Consider the following 17,500-nt stretch of genomic DNA (forward strand, 5'->3'; position numbering starts at 1 on the left):
CCTGTAGGGTACAGTACTAACCTGTAGGCTAGAGGTACTAACCTGTACCTTACGGGTACTAACCTGTACCTTACAGGTACTAACCTGTAGGCTACAGGTACTCTAGGGGGATACTCACCTGTTCGGAGGTACTAACCTTTAAGGTAAAGTAGTAACCTGTAGGGTACAAGTACTAACCTTTAGGCTTCAGGTACTAACCTGCTACAAGAACTAACCTTTAGGGAGGTGCTAACTTGTAGGCTACAAGTACTAACCTGTAGGCTAAAAGTACTAACCTGTAGGCTACAGGTACTAACCTGTAGGGTACAGGTACCTGTAGGATGGAGGCGCTAACCTGTAGGCTACAGGTGCTAACCTGTAGGGTACAGGTACCTGTAGGATGGAGGTGCTCACCTGTAGGCTACAGGTGCTAACCTGTAGGGTACAGGTACCTGTAGGATGGAGGTGCTCACCTGTAGGGAGGTGCTGTTCTCGGAGAAGGGGGAGCTGAAGAAGGCGGTGATGGTGTCGAACACCACGTGGATGAGGTACTTCTCCAAGATCGGGTCGGTCAGACGCTTCTCGCGCTTCAGGCACACCTGAGGAGAGGAGGAGGAGGAGGAGGAAGAAGAGGAGGAGAGGAGGAGGAGGAGGAAGGAAACTTTTAATGCAAATACAAGACCATGTTGTTCCAATAACTTGAATAAAAGTTAAATAGAGTCAGAGGAGGAGAGGAGATGAGAACTAGAGGGAAGGAGGTTGGTGAGGAGGAAGCTGGCAAGGAGCGGAGGAGGGTGGAAAGGGGAGGAGGACCGAGGGGAGGAGGAGCTATCTCCAGCAGGACCTACCCTGGCCATGTCCACGGTGAAGTCCTCGAAGAGCTGCCAGATGTGGTTGGAGGTGTAGATCTCCTTCATCTCAACCTCAGTGTCCACGTAGCAGTGGTTCACAAAGTTCACGTAGGCTACCTTCACCTGGAAACACAGACATCTAGATCTAGATCCATACATGTAGATAGATCTAGATCTATCTATAGATCTAACCAGAGAGAGAGAGAGAGAGAGAGAGAGAGAGAGAGAGAGAGAGAGAGAGAGAGAGAGAGAGAGAGAGAGAGAGAGAGAGAGAGAGAGAGAGAGAGAGAGAGAGAGAGAGAGAGAGACAGATATCTATATCTCAACATATCTATAGACATATATCTATATGTATTTATGTGTATATAGATTTATATAAGTATTTTCTTATCTATCAGTCCACCTCTGTAATGCAGTCGTCGTGGGTGACCACTCGGACCACGTCCTCTAGGGGCAGCAGAGAGGTGCACTTGATCTCCGTGTAAACATTCTTCCCCTCCGCACACGCAGCCAGCAGCTCCACCAGAGAGATGTGGTACCTAGAGGGACAGACAGGTGGAGAGACAGACAGGATGAGAGACAGACAGGATGAGAGTCAGACAGACGGGTCGAGGGACAGACAGGTAGCAGCTCTACCAGGGAGATGTAGTATCTGGAGAGACAGACAGGTATGGAGACAGACAGGCAGGTGGAGAGAGAGACAGGATGAACCACAAACAGGCAGAGAGACAGGTAGAGAGAGAGACACCAGAAAGGTGTTCAGGTTGAACATATTCTTCATATTCGAGTGTCTTCAATGTAAAGTGAAAGGTCTGAACATGATGATCAGCTGGACTCAGGGAGTGGCTCTCTACGCATTCACTCTCCAGCCAGACTCTGTACACAGGGACTAGACTCTGCAAATACACTCTAGTCAAACCAAAGGCGCAAAACACATGCAAAGCAGAGTGAATTAATATTCAAATGTTCAACCACGCATGGAGTCACACCAAACACCAACAGACCAAACCGAACCCTCACAGAGCTATCTAATGCTCTCAGACCGCTCTCTCTATGCTCATGGCCTTAAGGATTCAGGGGTCATCGGACACTAGGGGGCCTACAGGTAGGGGTCAGGGGTCATCTGACACTAGGAGGCCTACAGGTAGGGGTCAGGGGTCATCAGACACTAGGAGGCCTACAGGTAGGGGTCAGGGGTCACCTGACTCTAATAACAATAATAATAGGTAGGGGTCAGGGGTCACCTGGCTCCAGAAGCTCTGAACACCCTCCTCCTTAACCTTGGGCTGAGGGGGAGGGTGTTCAGGGGGGCTAGCCAATAGGCTGAAGGGGAAGGTGTGACCCGGTGGGTTACCGTGGTTACCTGAGGGGGCTGTTCTCACTGACTCCCTCCCTGCTCTCGGCCATCAGATCCAACATGGTGGCGAAGGACGTCTTGTCGTTGTAGAAAACCACAACCTCCTCTCCAGCGTTGGTGAGCTGGGGACAGACGGACAGACAGCAAGGCAGGAAGATGGACAGGCAGACAGACAGACAGACAGACAAACAGAGAGTTAATAATATAATTATTCCTTGTATACATAATACAGTCAGTGTTTCCCACAGAAATTTTGGAGACTATGGGGGGGGGGGGGGAAGGGGGCTGGTATGGGGCGATTGTGATTGTTGACGGGGTACGGGGGGTATGGAGCGATTGTTGACGGGGGGGGTATGGAGCGATTGTTGACGGGGGGGGGGGGGGGGTGGGGCGGGGGGGTATGGAGCGATTGTTGACGGGGGGGGGGGGGGGGGGGGGGGGGGTATGGAGCGATTGTTGACGGGGGGGGGGGGGGGGTGTATGTCTTCAAACTTCGCCTGAGCAAAAAAAAAAAAAAAATTTTTTTTTTTTTTTTAATAATAATAATAATTCATGTGCACGCAGAGACTATGGCGGCCGAAATTAGACTATGGCGGGCCGCCATAGTCTCGTCAATGTGTGGGAAACACTGATACAGTACAGTATTAGAAATGATGCTAAATGCTAAAAGTATAATATTAGTTCCTAGGCCACTACAGTATAAATAATGATGCGAAATACTAACACTATAATATTATTTCCTTGGCACTGCAGTCTTAGTAAGGATGCTAAATGCTAACAGTATAACATTTATCTGTGGGAGGATGAAGGGGTACTGATGGGGCTGTGGGAGGAGCCTCAACAGTGTGGGAGGAGCCCCAACAGCGTGGGAGGAGCTACAGCAGTGGGGGAGGAGCCTCATCTTTATGGGAGGAGCCCCAACTGCGTGGGAGGAGCCCCAGCAGCATGGGAGGAGCCCGAGCAGCGTTGGAACACAGTTATTGGCGCACACGAGCCTCACCTCGGTCATGATCATGTCCTGGCACTTCTTGACGTACTTCCCCTCCGCCTTGATGATGGTGTGCAGGAAGTTGAGGTACTGTACGTGTCGCCCGTGGGTGGCCAGGCAGTGGATGAAGTGACCCAGCACCCCCTCGGAGATCTCACTGCACAGCTGGTAGTTGTTATTGAAGATGTGCTGCACAGTCTCCGCCTCCAGCAGCTACAGACAGCAATACACGTTACATCATATATTACATATTAAATAACATATTACATTACATCTTACATATGACATAACACATTACATTATGTGTTAGATATTACATTACATTTGACATATTCCATTACATATTCCATTATATATTACATATTACATAACATATTACAATATATATAACATATTAGATTACATATTACACATAACACATGACACGTAATATATTACATATTGCGTTACATATTACATATTAGAGTACAGTTAGCCCTGATCTAGAGAGCAGCTAGTCCTTGTCTAGAGAACAGTTAGCCCTGGTCTAGAGAACAGTTAGCCCTGGTCTAGAGAACCCTGGTCTAGAGAACCGTGGTCTAAAGAACGTTACCCCAGGGTTGAGGAAGAGGTTGAGGTTCTTGTGCAGCAGGGCTTGGTTCTCCTGGTTCCCCATGCAGAACTTCTGCAGGAAGACGTGTGTGTGGCGGATTATCACCTGCATCTTCGCGTCGTTCTGCAGGGGAGGAGATAGATGGAGAGACAGAGACAGACAGGTAGAGAAACACAGAGACAGACAGGTGAAGAAACAGAGAGACAGATGGGAAGGTAGAAAGAAAGATAGGTAGAGAGACAGAGATGAAAAGTAGAAAGACAAACCGGTAGAGAAAGACAGTTAGAGAAATAGACATGTTGAGAAAGAGAGAGAGAGAGAGAGAGAGAGAGGAGAGAGAGAGAGAGAGAGAGAGAGAGGAGAGACGAGAGAGAGAGGAGAGAGAGAGAGAGAGAGAGAGAGAGAGTGAGAGTGAAATATACAGGTATAGCGACAGACAGAGAGAGAGCAAGAGAGACAAAAAAAGAGAGACAGGTAGGTTTGAATTGGTTCAAAGGCTGTCGTTGGACACCTGCAGGTAGGGGGAGGAGCTTACCTTGTCGTAGGACACCTGCAGGAGGTCCAGCATGACTTTATGAGCTCCCATGTTCTTCAGCAGCCGCTGCTGCTTCTTCCACACGCCACTACTGCACATCCTGTTGAGGCGCTCCAGGACCTAAACCAACCAGTTACACACACACACACACATGCACACGCCCACGCGCACACACACACACACACACACACACACACACACACACACACACACACACACACACAGACACACATTAAATACACAGACAAGACCTACACCAACAAGATATACAAACACACATTAAATACATAGACAGACATACATACATACTCAGAGAGAGACAGACAGACACAGGCAGACAGACAGGCAGACAGACAGATTACCTCTCCAACTTTCTGGTAGCTCTCGTTTGGGTTCTGGTTGACCTTCTCTTTCTCCTTCTCTTTGACCTTCTCGTCGACCTTCTCCAGCTTCTCTTTCTTGGGCTCTTCCAGGACCACCTAGAGGAGCAGACATCATCATACTGGAACACAATGGACATAATACCCCACTAACGCCATCACAAATGATAACATGACGGTCTTATGCTGCGTTCGTTAACGGTCAGAGGTGGTAGGCGTCATCTCCGACTTACGTGCGTCTGAGGGAAAAAAACGTGGATGCTCAGTACTCACGCTTAACTAGAAGAATCCAAATGTATTATTATAATTATCGATTATAAATTGAAATAGTCTAATTCTGAAAAAAAACGTTTGTTGACAGTAAGTGAACCGACAATCGATTGCCGTCGTCGTAAGGGAACCCTTCAATAAGAACAATTATTAACAATTAAAATATTAATAGTTACAATGCTAGAAGCTGTATCGGTATGTACTGTGTATCGGCCGATACTCAAATTCAGGAATCTGAATCGGTATCGACAAGGAAAAAAAAATGGCATCGGAACATCTTTACACACACAGCACATCTTCTTCCCGTAACCTGGGAAACCATGAGGATCAAAACCCTTCTGCTACCTCTCCCTTCTCCTTCTCCTTCTCCTTCTCCTTCTTCTCCTCCTTCTTCTCGCCCTTGTCCTCCTTGTCGTCCTCCTTCTTCTCCTTCTTGTCTTTCTTGTCCTTCTTGTCCTTGCCCTCTCCTCCACTCTTCTTGTCCTTCTTCTCCACCCACAGCTCAGACTTCTCCACCAGTGTCCGGAGCCGGTCCAGGTCCGCCTTGATCAGCTTGTAGTTCTCCACGTCCTGGGAGGTGATGAGCAGCTGGACCTGGAGGACAACGTACACATGATGTGCACATAACACAACACATAATACATACATGTTGAAGGTGCGTGTGTGTGTGTGTGTGTGTGTGTGTGTGTGTGTGTGTGTGTGTGTGTGTGTGTGTGTGTGTGTTTACCTGTTTGAAGGTGTGTGTACCTGTGTGACAGTGTGTACCTGTGTGTATGTGTTTGTGCCTGTTGGAAGGCTTGTGTGTACCTGTGAGACAGGGTTTGTACCTGTGTGTGTGTGTGTGTGTGTGTGTGTGTACCTGTTTGAGGTGTGTGTGTGTGTACCTGTTTGAGGTGTGTGTGTGTGTACCTGTTTGAAGGTTTGTGTGCATGTACCTGTGTGTGTGTGTGTGTGTGTGTGTGTGTGTGTGTGTGTGTGTGTGTGTGTGTGTGTGTGTGTGTGTGTGTGCCTTTTTGAGGTGTGTGCAGGTGTGTACCTGTTTGAGGTGTTTGTGTGTACCTGTTAGAGGTGTGTGTGTACCTGTTTGAGGTGTGTGTGTGCGTGTGTGTGTGTGTGTGTGTGTGTACCTGTTTGAAGGTGTGCAGGACCTCCTGCCGCTGGCTGAAGTGTTTGAAGAGCAGCTGCAGCGCCCCCGACACCAGGGGGGGGAAGCGGTGCATGGTGAGGTGGACCAGCACCCGGAGGAACATCCGCCCGCCCTCGTCATCCACCTCCAGGATGGAGTTACCCTTACTGCACACACACACACACACACACACACACACACACACACACACACACACGCCGTCAGGTACACACAGGTCCCACTGCTACACACACACACACCGTCAGGTACAGACAGGTCCCACTGCTACACACACACACACACCGTCAGGTACACACAGGTCCCACCGCTATACACACACACACAGCGTTGGGTACACACATTATACAGCTATACACACACACACACACCATCAGGTACACACAGGTCCCACTGCTACACACACACACAGCGTCAGGTACACACAGGTCCCACCGCTATACACGCACACCCAGCGTTAGGTACACACATCATACTGCTATAAACACGCACACACACCGTTAAGTACACACACATTATACTGCTACACACCCAACCACAAACACATCATACTGGTATACACACACACACACACACACCGTTAAGTACACACACATTATACTGCTATACACAAACAACAAGAAACACATCATACTTGTATACACACACATTATACTGGTATACACGCACACACACACACACACACACACACACGCACACACACACACACATTATACTGTTATACACACACACTACTGTTTTAGTTGTAGTTTAAAGCATCGTACCCGACTCCAAACATGGCCTCGGCCTGTTCCCCAATCAGCTGGAGATTAATGGCGGCTGAGAGGAACATACACACACACACACACACACACACACACACACACACACACACACACACACACACACACACACACACACACACACACACACACACACACACACACACACACACACACACAGTACAAACGCCACACACACAAACACAGGGGTCAAAACCAACACACATCATTGTGCTGTTATTATGTGTGTGTGTGTGTGTGTGTGTGTGTTGTGTGTGTGTGTGTGTGTGTGTGTGTGTGTGTGTGTGTGTGTGTGTGTGTGTGTGTGTGTGTGTGCGTGCGTGCGTGCGTGCGTGCGTGCGTACGTGCGTGCGTGCGTGCGTGCTGTGCGTGCGTGCGTGCGTGCGTGCGTGCGTGCGTGCGTGCGTGCGTGCGTGCGTGCGTGCGTGCGTGCGTGCGTGCGTGTGTGTGTGTGTGTGTGTTTTTGAGTGTGTGTGTGTGTGTGTTTTTGAGTGTGTGTGTGTGTGTTTGTATGTTTGCATGATACATTTGTTGTGTGTACCTGCTTGCTCCAAGTTAGTACTGGTGGCGTCTGCGTCCCCCATGGCGTTTGCCACCTCCACAAACTCCTTCTTGAAGGCGGAGAGGAGGAATGAGATCCGGTAGTCCAGACGCACATTGAGGATGAACTGATGAGAGGAGGAGGAGGAGGAGGAGAAGAGGAGCAGCAGCAGGAGGAGGAGAGGAGGAGAGGAGAAGGAAGAAGAGGAGCGAAGAGGAGAGAAGGAGCAGGTTGAGGAAGAAGAGCACAAGGAGGCGCATGAGAAGGATGAGGAGGAGAAAAGATAAGAGAAGGAGGAGGAGGAGGAGGAGGAGGAGGAGGAGGAGGAGGAGGAGGAGGAGGTAAGTAAAACAGGATAATAAAACATTAGTAATATTCTTGGTAAAACATGCTGCTGTGTAACATACCATGTTGTTGTTGTTGTTAACATGTTAGTGACATGATGTTTACCTGCAGGATCTCCAGGATCTTCAGCTTGGTGTCCATGACCGTCTGGTCCATGTTGTCGATGCTGTCCTTACTGGCCCGCCCCCCGTCAGCAGCTGGCCCCGCCCCCCGGCTTCCTGCCCCGCCAAACATGGACGGCTTCCTGTTCAGCACCATGGTGGACATTATCTGACCCATCCCATGGATAGACCTCTTCACGTTCTTCCCTGGAGAGAGAAAAGAGAGAGAGAGAGAGAGAGAGAGAGAGAGAGAGAGAGAGAGAGAGAGAGAGAGAGAGAGAGAGGGAGAGAGGGAGAGGGGAGAGGGAGAGAGAGAGAGAGGAGAGAGGAGAGAGAGAGAGAGGAGGAGAGGAGAGAGAGAGAGAGAGAGAGAGAGAGAGAGAGAGAGAGGGAGGGACACTTGTCTTTTAGTCACATGACATCTGAGGTCAAACCTCTGCAGACAACATGCTTCTTCACTTCGCCTCCCCCTGCCCCCCCCCCCCCCCCCCCCCCCCCCCCCCCCTTCTCCCCTGCTTCAGGACAGCCAATGAGAGCGGGCGTACCTGCGGCCTCCTCCTGCTGCAGCGAGGTGGAGGCGTGGTTGGGCCAGCAGTCGATGATGCCCAGCAGCGTGCGGGTCAGACGCAGCAGCTCAAAGAAACTGTAGAAACCAAAGTAGATGAGGTGCCTCGCCAGACTCACCACCTGGAGAGAGACAGACAGGCACCTGTTAACACAGGCTGACCACCTGGAGAGAGACAGACAGGCACCTGTTAACACAGGCTGACCACCTGGAGAGAGACAGACAGGCACCTGTTACCACAGACTCACCACCTGGAGAGAGACAGACAGGCACCTGTTACCACAGACTCACCACCTGGAGACAGACAGACAGGCACCTGTTAACACAGGCTGACCACCTGGAGAGAGACAGACAGGCACCTGTTACCACAGACTCACCACCTGGAGAGAGACGGACAGGCACCTGTTAACACAGGCTGACCACCTGGAGAGAGACAGACCGGCACCTGTTAACACAGGCTGACCACCTGGAGAGAGACAGACAGGCACCTGTTACCACAGACTCACCACCTGGAGGGAGACAGACACCTGTTACCACAGACTGACCACCTGGAGACAGACAGACAGACAGGCACCTGTTAACACAGGCTGGCCACCTGGAGAGAGACAGACAGGCACCTGTTAACACAGGCTGACCACCTGGAGAGAGACAGACAGGCACCTGTTAACACAGGCTGACCACCTGGAGAGAGACAGACAGGCACCTGTTAACACAGACTGACCACCTGGAGAGAGACAGACAGGCACCTGTTAACACAGGCTGACCACCTGGAGAGAGACAGACAGGCACTTGTTACCTTGAGACTTGAGACACAGGAGGACAGGTAGACAGACAGAAAGACAAGCAGACAGACAGGTAGACAGAGAGGAAGCCAAGAAGACAGATAGACAGACAGGAAGAAAGGTAGACACACAGGTAGGCGGGGAGAGAGGCAGGTAGACAGACAGGCAGGCAGACAGACCTCGTAGGTGAGCTTGTTCTTCTCCTGGTTGTGGAAGGGCAGCTCTTCGTGCAGAACGTGGTTCAGGTACTCCTCCATGAACACCATGGTGTTGGAGAACCGGTTCTTCTTGCCTTCCCTGCTGTCGTCCATGTTGGAGTCGTAGCTGAAACGCACACCATCAACGGCTTATTATGGGATGGCAGTGATCCCACCTCCTCCGTCACCCCGTCTGTCCCACCTCCTCCATCACCCGTCTGTCCCACCTCCTCCACCACCCGTCTGTCCCACCTCCTCCATCACCCAATGGATGCGGTTACTAGGGGATGGCGAAGGTTGCCAGGGGATAGGACCTACTCTTTGATGGAGATGGTGGTGGGGATCTCGGTCCAGAGCCGGGCGAACTTGACGGGGGTCACCAGCTCCTGGGGGTCCCGGTCCACGTGGGCGTGGAGCATGAGGCGGCAGAAGGAGGCGCGGAGGTCAAAGGGCAGCGTCTCGTCCATCATGCACAGGAAGATGAGCTCGATGTCCAGCTGCTTGGAGATCTCATCGATGGCCAGGTACTGCCGGTCCAGACACATCCGGGCAAACAGCTTCAGCTGGTACCTACACACAGCTAGGGTCAGTGTGTGTGTGTGTCTGTGTATGTCTGTGTGTGGTTGTAAGTGTGTGTGTGTACCTGTAGTATGTGAGGACATTCTCGTCGTGGGCGTTGCCCTGGCGGGCCTCCTGTGCCAGCTGTCTGATGCTTTTCTCTTGTTTCTCATTGGTCTTGTCTGTCCACACTAGCCACACCTACAGGAAGTGACAACACAGACTAGGAGCGCCTACAGGATGTACACACACGCTCGCCACAACAACAGGATCTAAGCGCACACACTAGCTACAACTACAGGATCTGAGCGCAAACACTAGCCACACCTACAGGAAGTAAACCCACTCTAGCCACACCTACAGGAAGTAAACACATACTAACCAAGCTCACAGAAGGTAAACATGCTAGTCACACTCACAGGAAGTGAACACACACGCCAGTCACACCCACAGGAAGTGAAAACACACTTACTAGCCTTATACACAGGAAGTAAGAACACAATAGCTCCACCCACAGGAAGCGAAAACACACACTAGCCCCACACACAGATGATAGCCGCACCCAAAGGAAGTAAAAACACCCAGCAACCAGACGAACAGGAAGCAACCACATGTTAGGCACACCCACCAGCAGTGACAACTCCCTCTAGCCACACCCACAGGAAGTAATATCATCCGATAGCCACACCCACAGGAAGTAATAACACCCGATAGCCAGACCCACAGGAAGTAACATCCCCCGATAGCCACACCCACAGGAAGAAACAACACCCGATAGCCAGACCCACCGGGAGGAATACCACCCAATAGCCACACCAACAGGAAGTAACAACACCTTATAGCCAAACCTACAGGAAGTAACAACATCTGATAGCAACACCCTCAGGAAGTAACAACAGCCAATAGCCACACCCACAGGAAGTAACAACCAGACTTACAGGAAGGCTCTACAGGAAGTAAAGAATAGAAATGATGTCAACAATAATGGAAACTGATCGTCATTTTATTTGAATATGCAACAGCGTTAATTTTACTCCGACAAAGAAAAAGCAACTCAAGACTTCTGCATCAACATCATCCTTATTTGACCAAAAAATGTAAGATATATATATTGATGACACTACAAAGTAAAACTAAACTAATGCCAACCGTGTATTTTAGACAAACTCCAGACCAGATGTCCTCCAGATAGAGACCAGAGTTCCTCTAATGACCAGATGTCCTCTAGAGACCAGAGTTCCTCCTATGACCAGATGTCCTCTAGAATAGACCAGATGTCCCCTAGTATAGACCAGATGTCCTCTAGAATAGACCAGATGTCATCTATAGACCAGAGTTCCTCTAGAGACCACATGTCCTCTAGAGACCACATGTCCTCTAGAGACAAGATGTCCTCTAGAGAGAGCCCAGATGTCCTTTCGAGGCCACATGTTCTCTAGATAGAGACCGCATACCCTCTAGAGACCAACGTCCACTAGAGACCAGAGTTCCTCTAGAGACCAGAGTTCCTCTAGAGACCAGTCCTCACCTCATCGTCCTCCACGAAGTCGTCGATCCCCAGGTACTCCGCCTGGACGGCGGCCGTCGCCGGCTCCTTTGGGACACGCCTCCTACAAACACCAGCCTCCGTTACCCAACGCTCGCTCCTCTTCCTCCCTCCATCTCTCACCTCATCATCCCTCCCTTCCCTCATCCATCCATCTTCTCTCCATTCCTTCATGGATCCAGCCATCTTCCTCATTCCCCTCCCTCTTTTTTGCTCCTCTCCTTCCTCATCCTCCCCTTCCTTCCCTCCCTCCCTCCCCTTCCTTCCCTCTCTCCCTCCCTCCCTCTCCTTCCTGCCTCCTCCCTCCCTCCCTCCCTCTCCCTCCCTCCCTCCTCCCTCCCCTCTCCTTACTCGGTCTTGATGAGGATGTCATTGTTCTTGGGTTCCAGGACACATTTACAGATGAGTTCCTGGGTGACGGGGATGGCCACGTTGTTCGACACACACAGGTCCGACAGGTAGTCCAGGAACCTGCACACACAAACAATGATTCAGACCTCACAACTCTGCAAGTTGGGCTTCAACATCTGGGCTGGAAAAGGTATGGAGGACCAAGTACAGACCCCTGGGGATCACCAACGTATTGGAGTCTTATCAGATCTCTCCTGTACGTTAACTATTTAAATCCACTATACTGATGCGTTCCTCACCGCGGCTCCCGGTTGCGCCGCACGAGGCTCACGAAGGTCTCCACCTCCGTCTTGGTGATGTGCTTCTCCAGCAGCTTGCGGTTGTTGTGGAGCAGAGCGGTGATGGTGTCCTCGGCCAGGATGTCGTAGCCGATCTGGCTCTGCATCACGCCAAACTGCTTGGCTATGTGTTCCTGTTCAGCACACATCGTGCATCCATTATGAACACATATACCCAGGATAGCTAGATAGATAGATTTTTTTTAACCCCCTTAACACAGCTTTGTTGACTTCCTGCTGGAGCGAAACAGTGTCACACCGTGTTCACTGAACCGGACGGCCGCTAGCCGTTGTTAGCCTTAGCCATTAGCTACCCTGGCTAACGATGGAGACGGACAAGGAAGGTGTTTAAGGCGGAGAGTTTCAGTCTAAAGAGCTGCCAGCCGGACGGTCACCTGGTTCTTGCTGTAGTCACCTGGTTCTTTTGTTAGTTTCCTGATTCTTGCGTTAGTCACCTGGTTCTTGCGGTACTGTAGTCACCTGGTTCTAACGGTAGTCACCTGTTTCTTGCAGTCGTCACCTGGTTCCTGCTGTAGTCACCAGATTTTTGCCTCCGTTAGTCAGTGGTTCTCGTTGTAGTCACCTGTTTCTTGCAGTAGTCCCCTGGTTCTTGCGGTACTAGTCACCTGGTTCTTGCGTAAGTCACCTGGTTCTTGCGATACTAGTTACCTAGTTCTTGCGGTAGTCAGCTGGTTCTTGTGGTGGTCACCTTGTTCTTATGGTAGTCACCTTGTTCTTGTGGTAGTCACCTGTTTCTTGCGGTAGTCACCTGGTTCTTGCTCAAGTCCAATGGTTCTTGCAGTAGTAACCTGGTTCTTGCGGTACGGTAGTCACCTGGTTCTTGCGGTAGTCCTCCTGCGAGTGGCGTAGAACACGGTAGCAGAGGCGGAGCATGTACTGGTACGGTGCGTTCTTCTGGTCCGCCAGCTCCTCCAACTGCAGCAGAGGGCCCTCCCCTTTGTCCTTGAAAGGAGCTTTCAGGATACCAAAGATCTGGAGAGAAAAGATGGTCATCATTCTAGTTTCACCCACTCTGTGTACCAGTCTCTCCCTTTCTTTACCTGGTTCCTGTAAGCTCTTCTAGTTGATTGTCTCTATTTAGGTTCTGGTCTAGTTCCTGGTCTCTATATAGGTCCTGGTCTAGTTCCATGTCTGGTTCCTGGTCTCTGTCTGTTCCTGGTCTGGTTCCAGGTGTGGTTCCTTGTCTGGTTCCAGGTCTGGTTCCAGGTCTCTGCTAGTTTCTGGTCTGGTTCCTGGTCCAGTTCCAAGTCTTGTTCCTGGTCTCTGTCTAGTTCCTGGTCTGGGTCCTGGTCTAGTTCCGGGTCAGGGTCCTGGTCTAGTTCCTGGTCTAGTTCCTGGTCTGGTTCCTGGTCTCTGCCTGGTTCCTGGTCTAGTTCCTGGTCTAGGTCCTGGTCTGGTTCCTGGTCTAGTTCCTGGTCTCTATCTAGGTCGTGGTCTAGTTCCTGGTTTAGTTCCTGGTCTAGTTCCTGGTCTGGTTCCTTGTCCAGACATACCTGTTTCAGGATGTTCTGCTCCCTCATGAGCTTCTGCCGCTCCCTGTTGGGTTTGCTCATGAGCACGTGGAGAACCAGCTGTCCGGAGTTCAGGACGTCGGCCACGAAGAACACCACGTCCTCCAGCAGCTTGATGGCAAACCTGCAGAACCACACTTAGAGCCTTAAGGAACCAGAGCCTGGCTTTAAGAAACCAAACTTAGAGTATGGCCTTAGGAACCACACTTAAGAGTATGGCCTTAGGAACCACACTTAGAGCCTTAAGGAACCAGAGCCTGGCTTTAAGAAACCAAACTTAGAGTATGGCCTTAGGAACCACACTTAAGAGTATGGCCTTAGGAACCACACTTAGAGCCTTAAGGAACCAGAGCCTGGCTTTAAGAAACCAAACTTAGAGTATGGCCTTAAGGAACCACACTTAGAGCATTAAGGTACTATACTTAGAGTCTGGCCCTAGGAACCATACTTAGAGTCTGACCTTAAGGGACAACACTTAGAAACTGGCCTTAAGAGTCCCCCCCAACACACACACAGACACACAGGCACACAGCCACAGACACACACACACACACACACACACACACACACACACACACACACACACACACACACACACACACACAAACACACACACACACACACACAGGCCCAGGGTGCGGGGGTTACCGGCGGTCGTTCTGGCTGATGAAGCCCTGGGCGAATTGCTCCACCACGGTGCTCAGCATGGCGCTGGCGTCGTTGGCGAAGTCCAGGTCCCGGATCTCCATGACGGGCACCGAGACGATGGCGAAGGCCTCCTTGTCCTCCTTGGTTGGACACGTCCCCAGCTGCAGCACACACACAGGAAGTAGACAGCATGTTAACAGGAAGTAGGAGGTACACAGCGTGTGGACAGGAAGTAGGAAGTACACAGCAGGTAAACAGGCAGTAGGAAGTAGACAAGATGTGAACAGGAAGTAGGAAGAAGACAGCAAATAAACAGGAAGTAGACAGAACCCAGCAGTTAAATAGGAAGTAGGAAGAAGACAGCAAGTAAACAGCAAGTAGGAAGTAGACGGCATGTAAACAGGAAGTAGTAGGCAGACAGCGAGCAGACATGAAGTAGGAAGTACACAGCAAGTAAATAGGAAGTAGGAAGAAGACAGCAAGTGAACAGGAAGTAGGAAGTACACAGCGAGTGGACAGGAAGTAGGCAGGAAGTGAGCAGGAAGCAACGGTGCAGACCATGAGGCGGATGGGGCGGTCCTCCTCGATGTCGATGGGGACGTTGGTGCCCTGGATCCACGTGTTGGTGCACAGGTGTCTCAGACGCACATAGGAGTTCCTGTTCAACACACATCACTTCCTGTTTCAGCTCAGCATTCATCTTTGACCAAGTCTCGAGAGGGGAGAGAGGGGAGGGAAGGGGAGAGAGGGGAGGGAGGGGAGAGAGGGGAGGGAGGGGAGAGAGGGGAGGGATCGATGGGAGGATGCAGCCTCATGGTGGCTCTATCTGATGAACCGAGGCGGCTGCGTTCCAATACAACCTGTATTGGAACTCTCCCCGTGACCCTTCAGCCAGAGCGCCACGCAGAACCCCGGGGGGCCGCTCTCACTGCCCTTCAGTTCCTAATGGGTTTAGGGTGGGGTCAGGGTTCAGGGGTCAGGGGGCAGAGGTCCTCACCTTGGAACGAAGGAGTCTGTCTTCTGCAGGGTGGTGGGGTCCAGCTCAAACAGCGAGGCGATGTCGTTGCCGTGGGGGACCGCCACCAGCTTGTACTTGATCCTCTCGCCCTGGCTGCGCTTGTTGCCACGGCTGCCGCTGACCTGCAGAGAGGGACCCGGGTTCTTCATCACCTCCATCGTTATCATCATCCTCATCTCCTCATTTAGATTACCATCTAGGCACGGTGGTTATACGTAGGGTTCTGAGCAGTGTTCTGAGCAGTGTTCTAGGTTCTGAGCAGGGTTCTAGGTTCTGAGCAGTGTTCTAGGTTCTGAGCAGTGTCCTAGGTTCTTAGCAGTGTTCTAGGTTCTGAGCAGGGTTCTGAGCAGTGTTCTAGGTTCTGAGCAGTGTTCTAGGTTCTGAGCAGTGTTCTAGGTTCTGAGCAGGGTTTTGAGCAGTGTTCTAGGTTCTGAGCAGTGTTCTAGGTTCTGAGCAGGGTTCTAGGTTTTGAGCAGTGTTCTAGGTTCTGAGCAGTGTTCTAGGTTCTGAGCAGGGTTCTTGGTTCTGTGCAGTGTTCTAGGTTCTGAGCAGGGTTCTGAGCAGTGTTCTAGGTTCTGAGCAGGGTTCTAGGTTCTGAGCAGGGTTCTGAGCAGTGTTCTAGGTTCTGACCTGGCTCCCGGTGAAGGGCAGGTCGGGGGCGTCTCCTTTGTATCCGGGGTTTTCCTGCAAACAGAAGGAGTCAGTTAGCGCTCAGCCGGAGGTCGCGTGTTGTCATGGGCACCCCTCCATGGTATCACCGCGTGTTGTCATGGTTACCCCGCCATGGCATCACCGCGTGTTGTCATGGTTACCTCTGCCGCCAGGTAGTTTCCAGTGGCCAGGTGTTTGAAGCGGTACAGGCTGTTCCAGTGTCCCGCCCCCCCGCGGCATGGGTCATGATGGACAACCTGGAAGACCAATCACAGGTCAATATGTGCTATGAGTGCGTGCACGTGTGCGTGCTTGTGTGCGCTATTAGTGTGTGTACGTCTGTGTGTCTGTGTGCGTGCGTGCATGTGTTTCTGTGTTTCTATGTGTGCGTGTGTGCATGTGTTGTCACGTGTGTGTTTGTTTCTGTGTGCGTGTGTGTGTTGGTGCATGTGTTTGCCTGTGCGTGAGCGTGTTGGTGCGTGTGTTTGCGTGTCAAGAGCGTGTTGGTGTGTGCGTGTATTGGTGCGTGCGTGCGTGTGTTGATGCGTACGTAGGTGCGTGTGTTTGTTTCTGCGTGCGTGTGTGTGCCGGTGTGTGTGTGTGTGTGTGTGTGTGCGTGAGCGTGTTGGTGCGTGCGTGTGTTTGTGCGTGCGTGCGTGTGTTGATGCGTGTGTAGGCGCGGGCGTGCGTGCGTGTGTCTGGGTGTGCGTCGGTGTGTGCGTGTGTCCGTGCGTGCGTGTGTTGGCCTACCTCCACCTCCCACAGGGCGTTGGAGCTGGTGGCGGAGGTGGCCGACTGCCGAAGCGTGGTGCGGAGGAACACCTGGTTCTTCCCCCGGTACTCGTCACACGTCAGGAACTTCTCCTGCTCTGCGTGGAACAGACGCACCACGTCGCCCTGGCAACGAGGGGGGGAGAGAGCCAATCAAAACGAACATCATGCCCATCTGCGGCCCTCACTCTATGAGACACGTACTGAACCCAGCTCTATGCATTAGGCCTGGTTCCACTGTTGGCTAACACTAACCCTAACTCTAACACTTATACTTAACTTCTAACCCTAACCCTTTAACCCTCGAACTGACTGGTTACCCGTAGGACTGTTAACCCTAACCCTAACCCGAACCCTAACCCTAACTCTCTTACCCTAACCCTCTAACCCGAACTCTCTTACCCTAACTCTCTAATCCTAACTTTCTAACCCTTACCCTCTACAGCTGCCCTACTTACTGGGAACCCCCTAGCCCGCTTACTACCAGTTAACACTAGTTGTGTCTAGTTAAGACCCTTAATCTGGTAATGACTAGTTATTTACTTAGAGACCAGTTTATATCTTGTTAAAACTAGTATGCATCTGGTTAAGACTAGTTTAGCCTATTCTCTTTAAGTTCAAGTAGGACTAGATATATCTAGTTAAGACTAGTTATATCTAGTTAATTAACTTACTCCT

The 17,500-nt window shown here is 51.1% G+C and overlaps 1 protein-coding gene across 1 annotated transcript in view; it reads right to left on the reverse strand.

Moving 5' to 3' along the window:
* Positions 1-17,500, reverse strand: part of itpr3 (inositol 1,4,5-trisphosphate receptor, type 3) — a 44,856-nt gene that overhangs the window by 17,659 nt on the left and 9,697 nt on the right. The window contains exons 7-35 of the mRNA XM_056595754.1: positions 17,497-17,500; positions 16,802-16,948; positions 16,213-16,308; positions 16,031-16,084; positions 15,380-15,522; positions 14,941-15,040; positions 14,383-14,543; positions 13,717-13,858; positions 13,037-13,195; positions 12,164-12,336; positions 11,865-11,984; positions 11,496-11,577; positions 10,053-10,168; positions 9,728-9,979; positions 9,392-9,536; positions 8,411-8,552; positions 7,870-8,072; positions 7,420-7,546; positions 6,861-6,915; positions 6,080-6,245; positions 5,298-5,546; positions 4,665-4,781; positions 4,303-4,422; positions 3,768-3,890; positions 3,188-3,388; positions 2,194-2,309; positions 1,234-1,369; positions 828-953; positions 453-578 (exon numbers count right to left, since the gene is read on the reverse strand). The exon at positions 17,497-17,500 is cut by the window's right edge and continues 80 nt beyond it. Of these exons, the coding sequence (XP_056451729.1) occupies positions 453-578; positions 828-953; positions 1,234-1,369; positions 2,194-2,309; positions 3,188-3,388; positions 3,768-3,890; positions 4,303-4,422; positions 4,665-4,781; positions 5,298-5,546; positions 6,080-6,245; positions 6,861-6,915; positions 7,420-7,546; positions 7,870-8,072; positions 8,411-8,552; positions 9,392-9,536; positions 9,728-9,979; positions 10,053-10,168; positions 11,496-11,577; positions 11,865-11,984; positions 12,164-12,336; positions 13,037-13,195; positions 13,717-13,858; positions 14,383-14,543; positions 14,941-15,040; positions 15,380-15,522; positions 16,031-16,084; positions 16,213-16,308; positions 16,802-16,948; positions 17,497-17,500 (3,901 nt within the window). The remainder of the gene's footprint in view (positions 1-452; positions 579-827; positions 954-1,233; positions 1,370-2,193; positions 2,310-3,187; positions 3,389-3,767; positions 3,891-4,302; positions 4,423-4,664; positions 4,782-5,297; positions 5,547-6,079; positions 6,246-6,860; positions 6,916-7,419; positions 7,547-7,869; positions 8,073-8,410; positions 8,553-9,391; positions 9,537-9,727; positions 9,980-10,052; positions 10,169-11,495; positions 11,578-11,864; positions 11,985-12,163; positions 12,337-13,036; positions 13,196-13,716; positions 13,859-14,382; positions 14,544-14,940; positions 15,041-15,379; positions 15,523-16,030; positions 16,085-16,212; positions 16,309-16,801; positions 16,949-17,496) is intronic.

This window comes from Gadus chalcogrammus, chromosome 1 (assembly GCF_026213295.1).
Source record: "Gadus chalcogrammus isolate NIFS_2021 chromosome 1, NIFS_Gcha_1.0, whole genome shotgun sequence".
In the NCBI taxonomy this organism is placed as follows: domain Eukaryota; kingdom Metazoa; phylum Chordata; class Actinopteri; order Gadiformes; family Gadidae; genus Gadus; species Gadus chalcogrammus.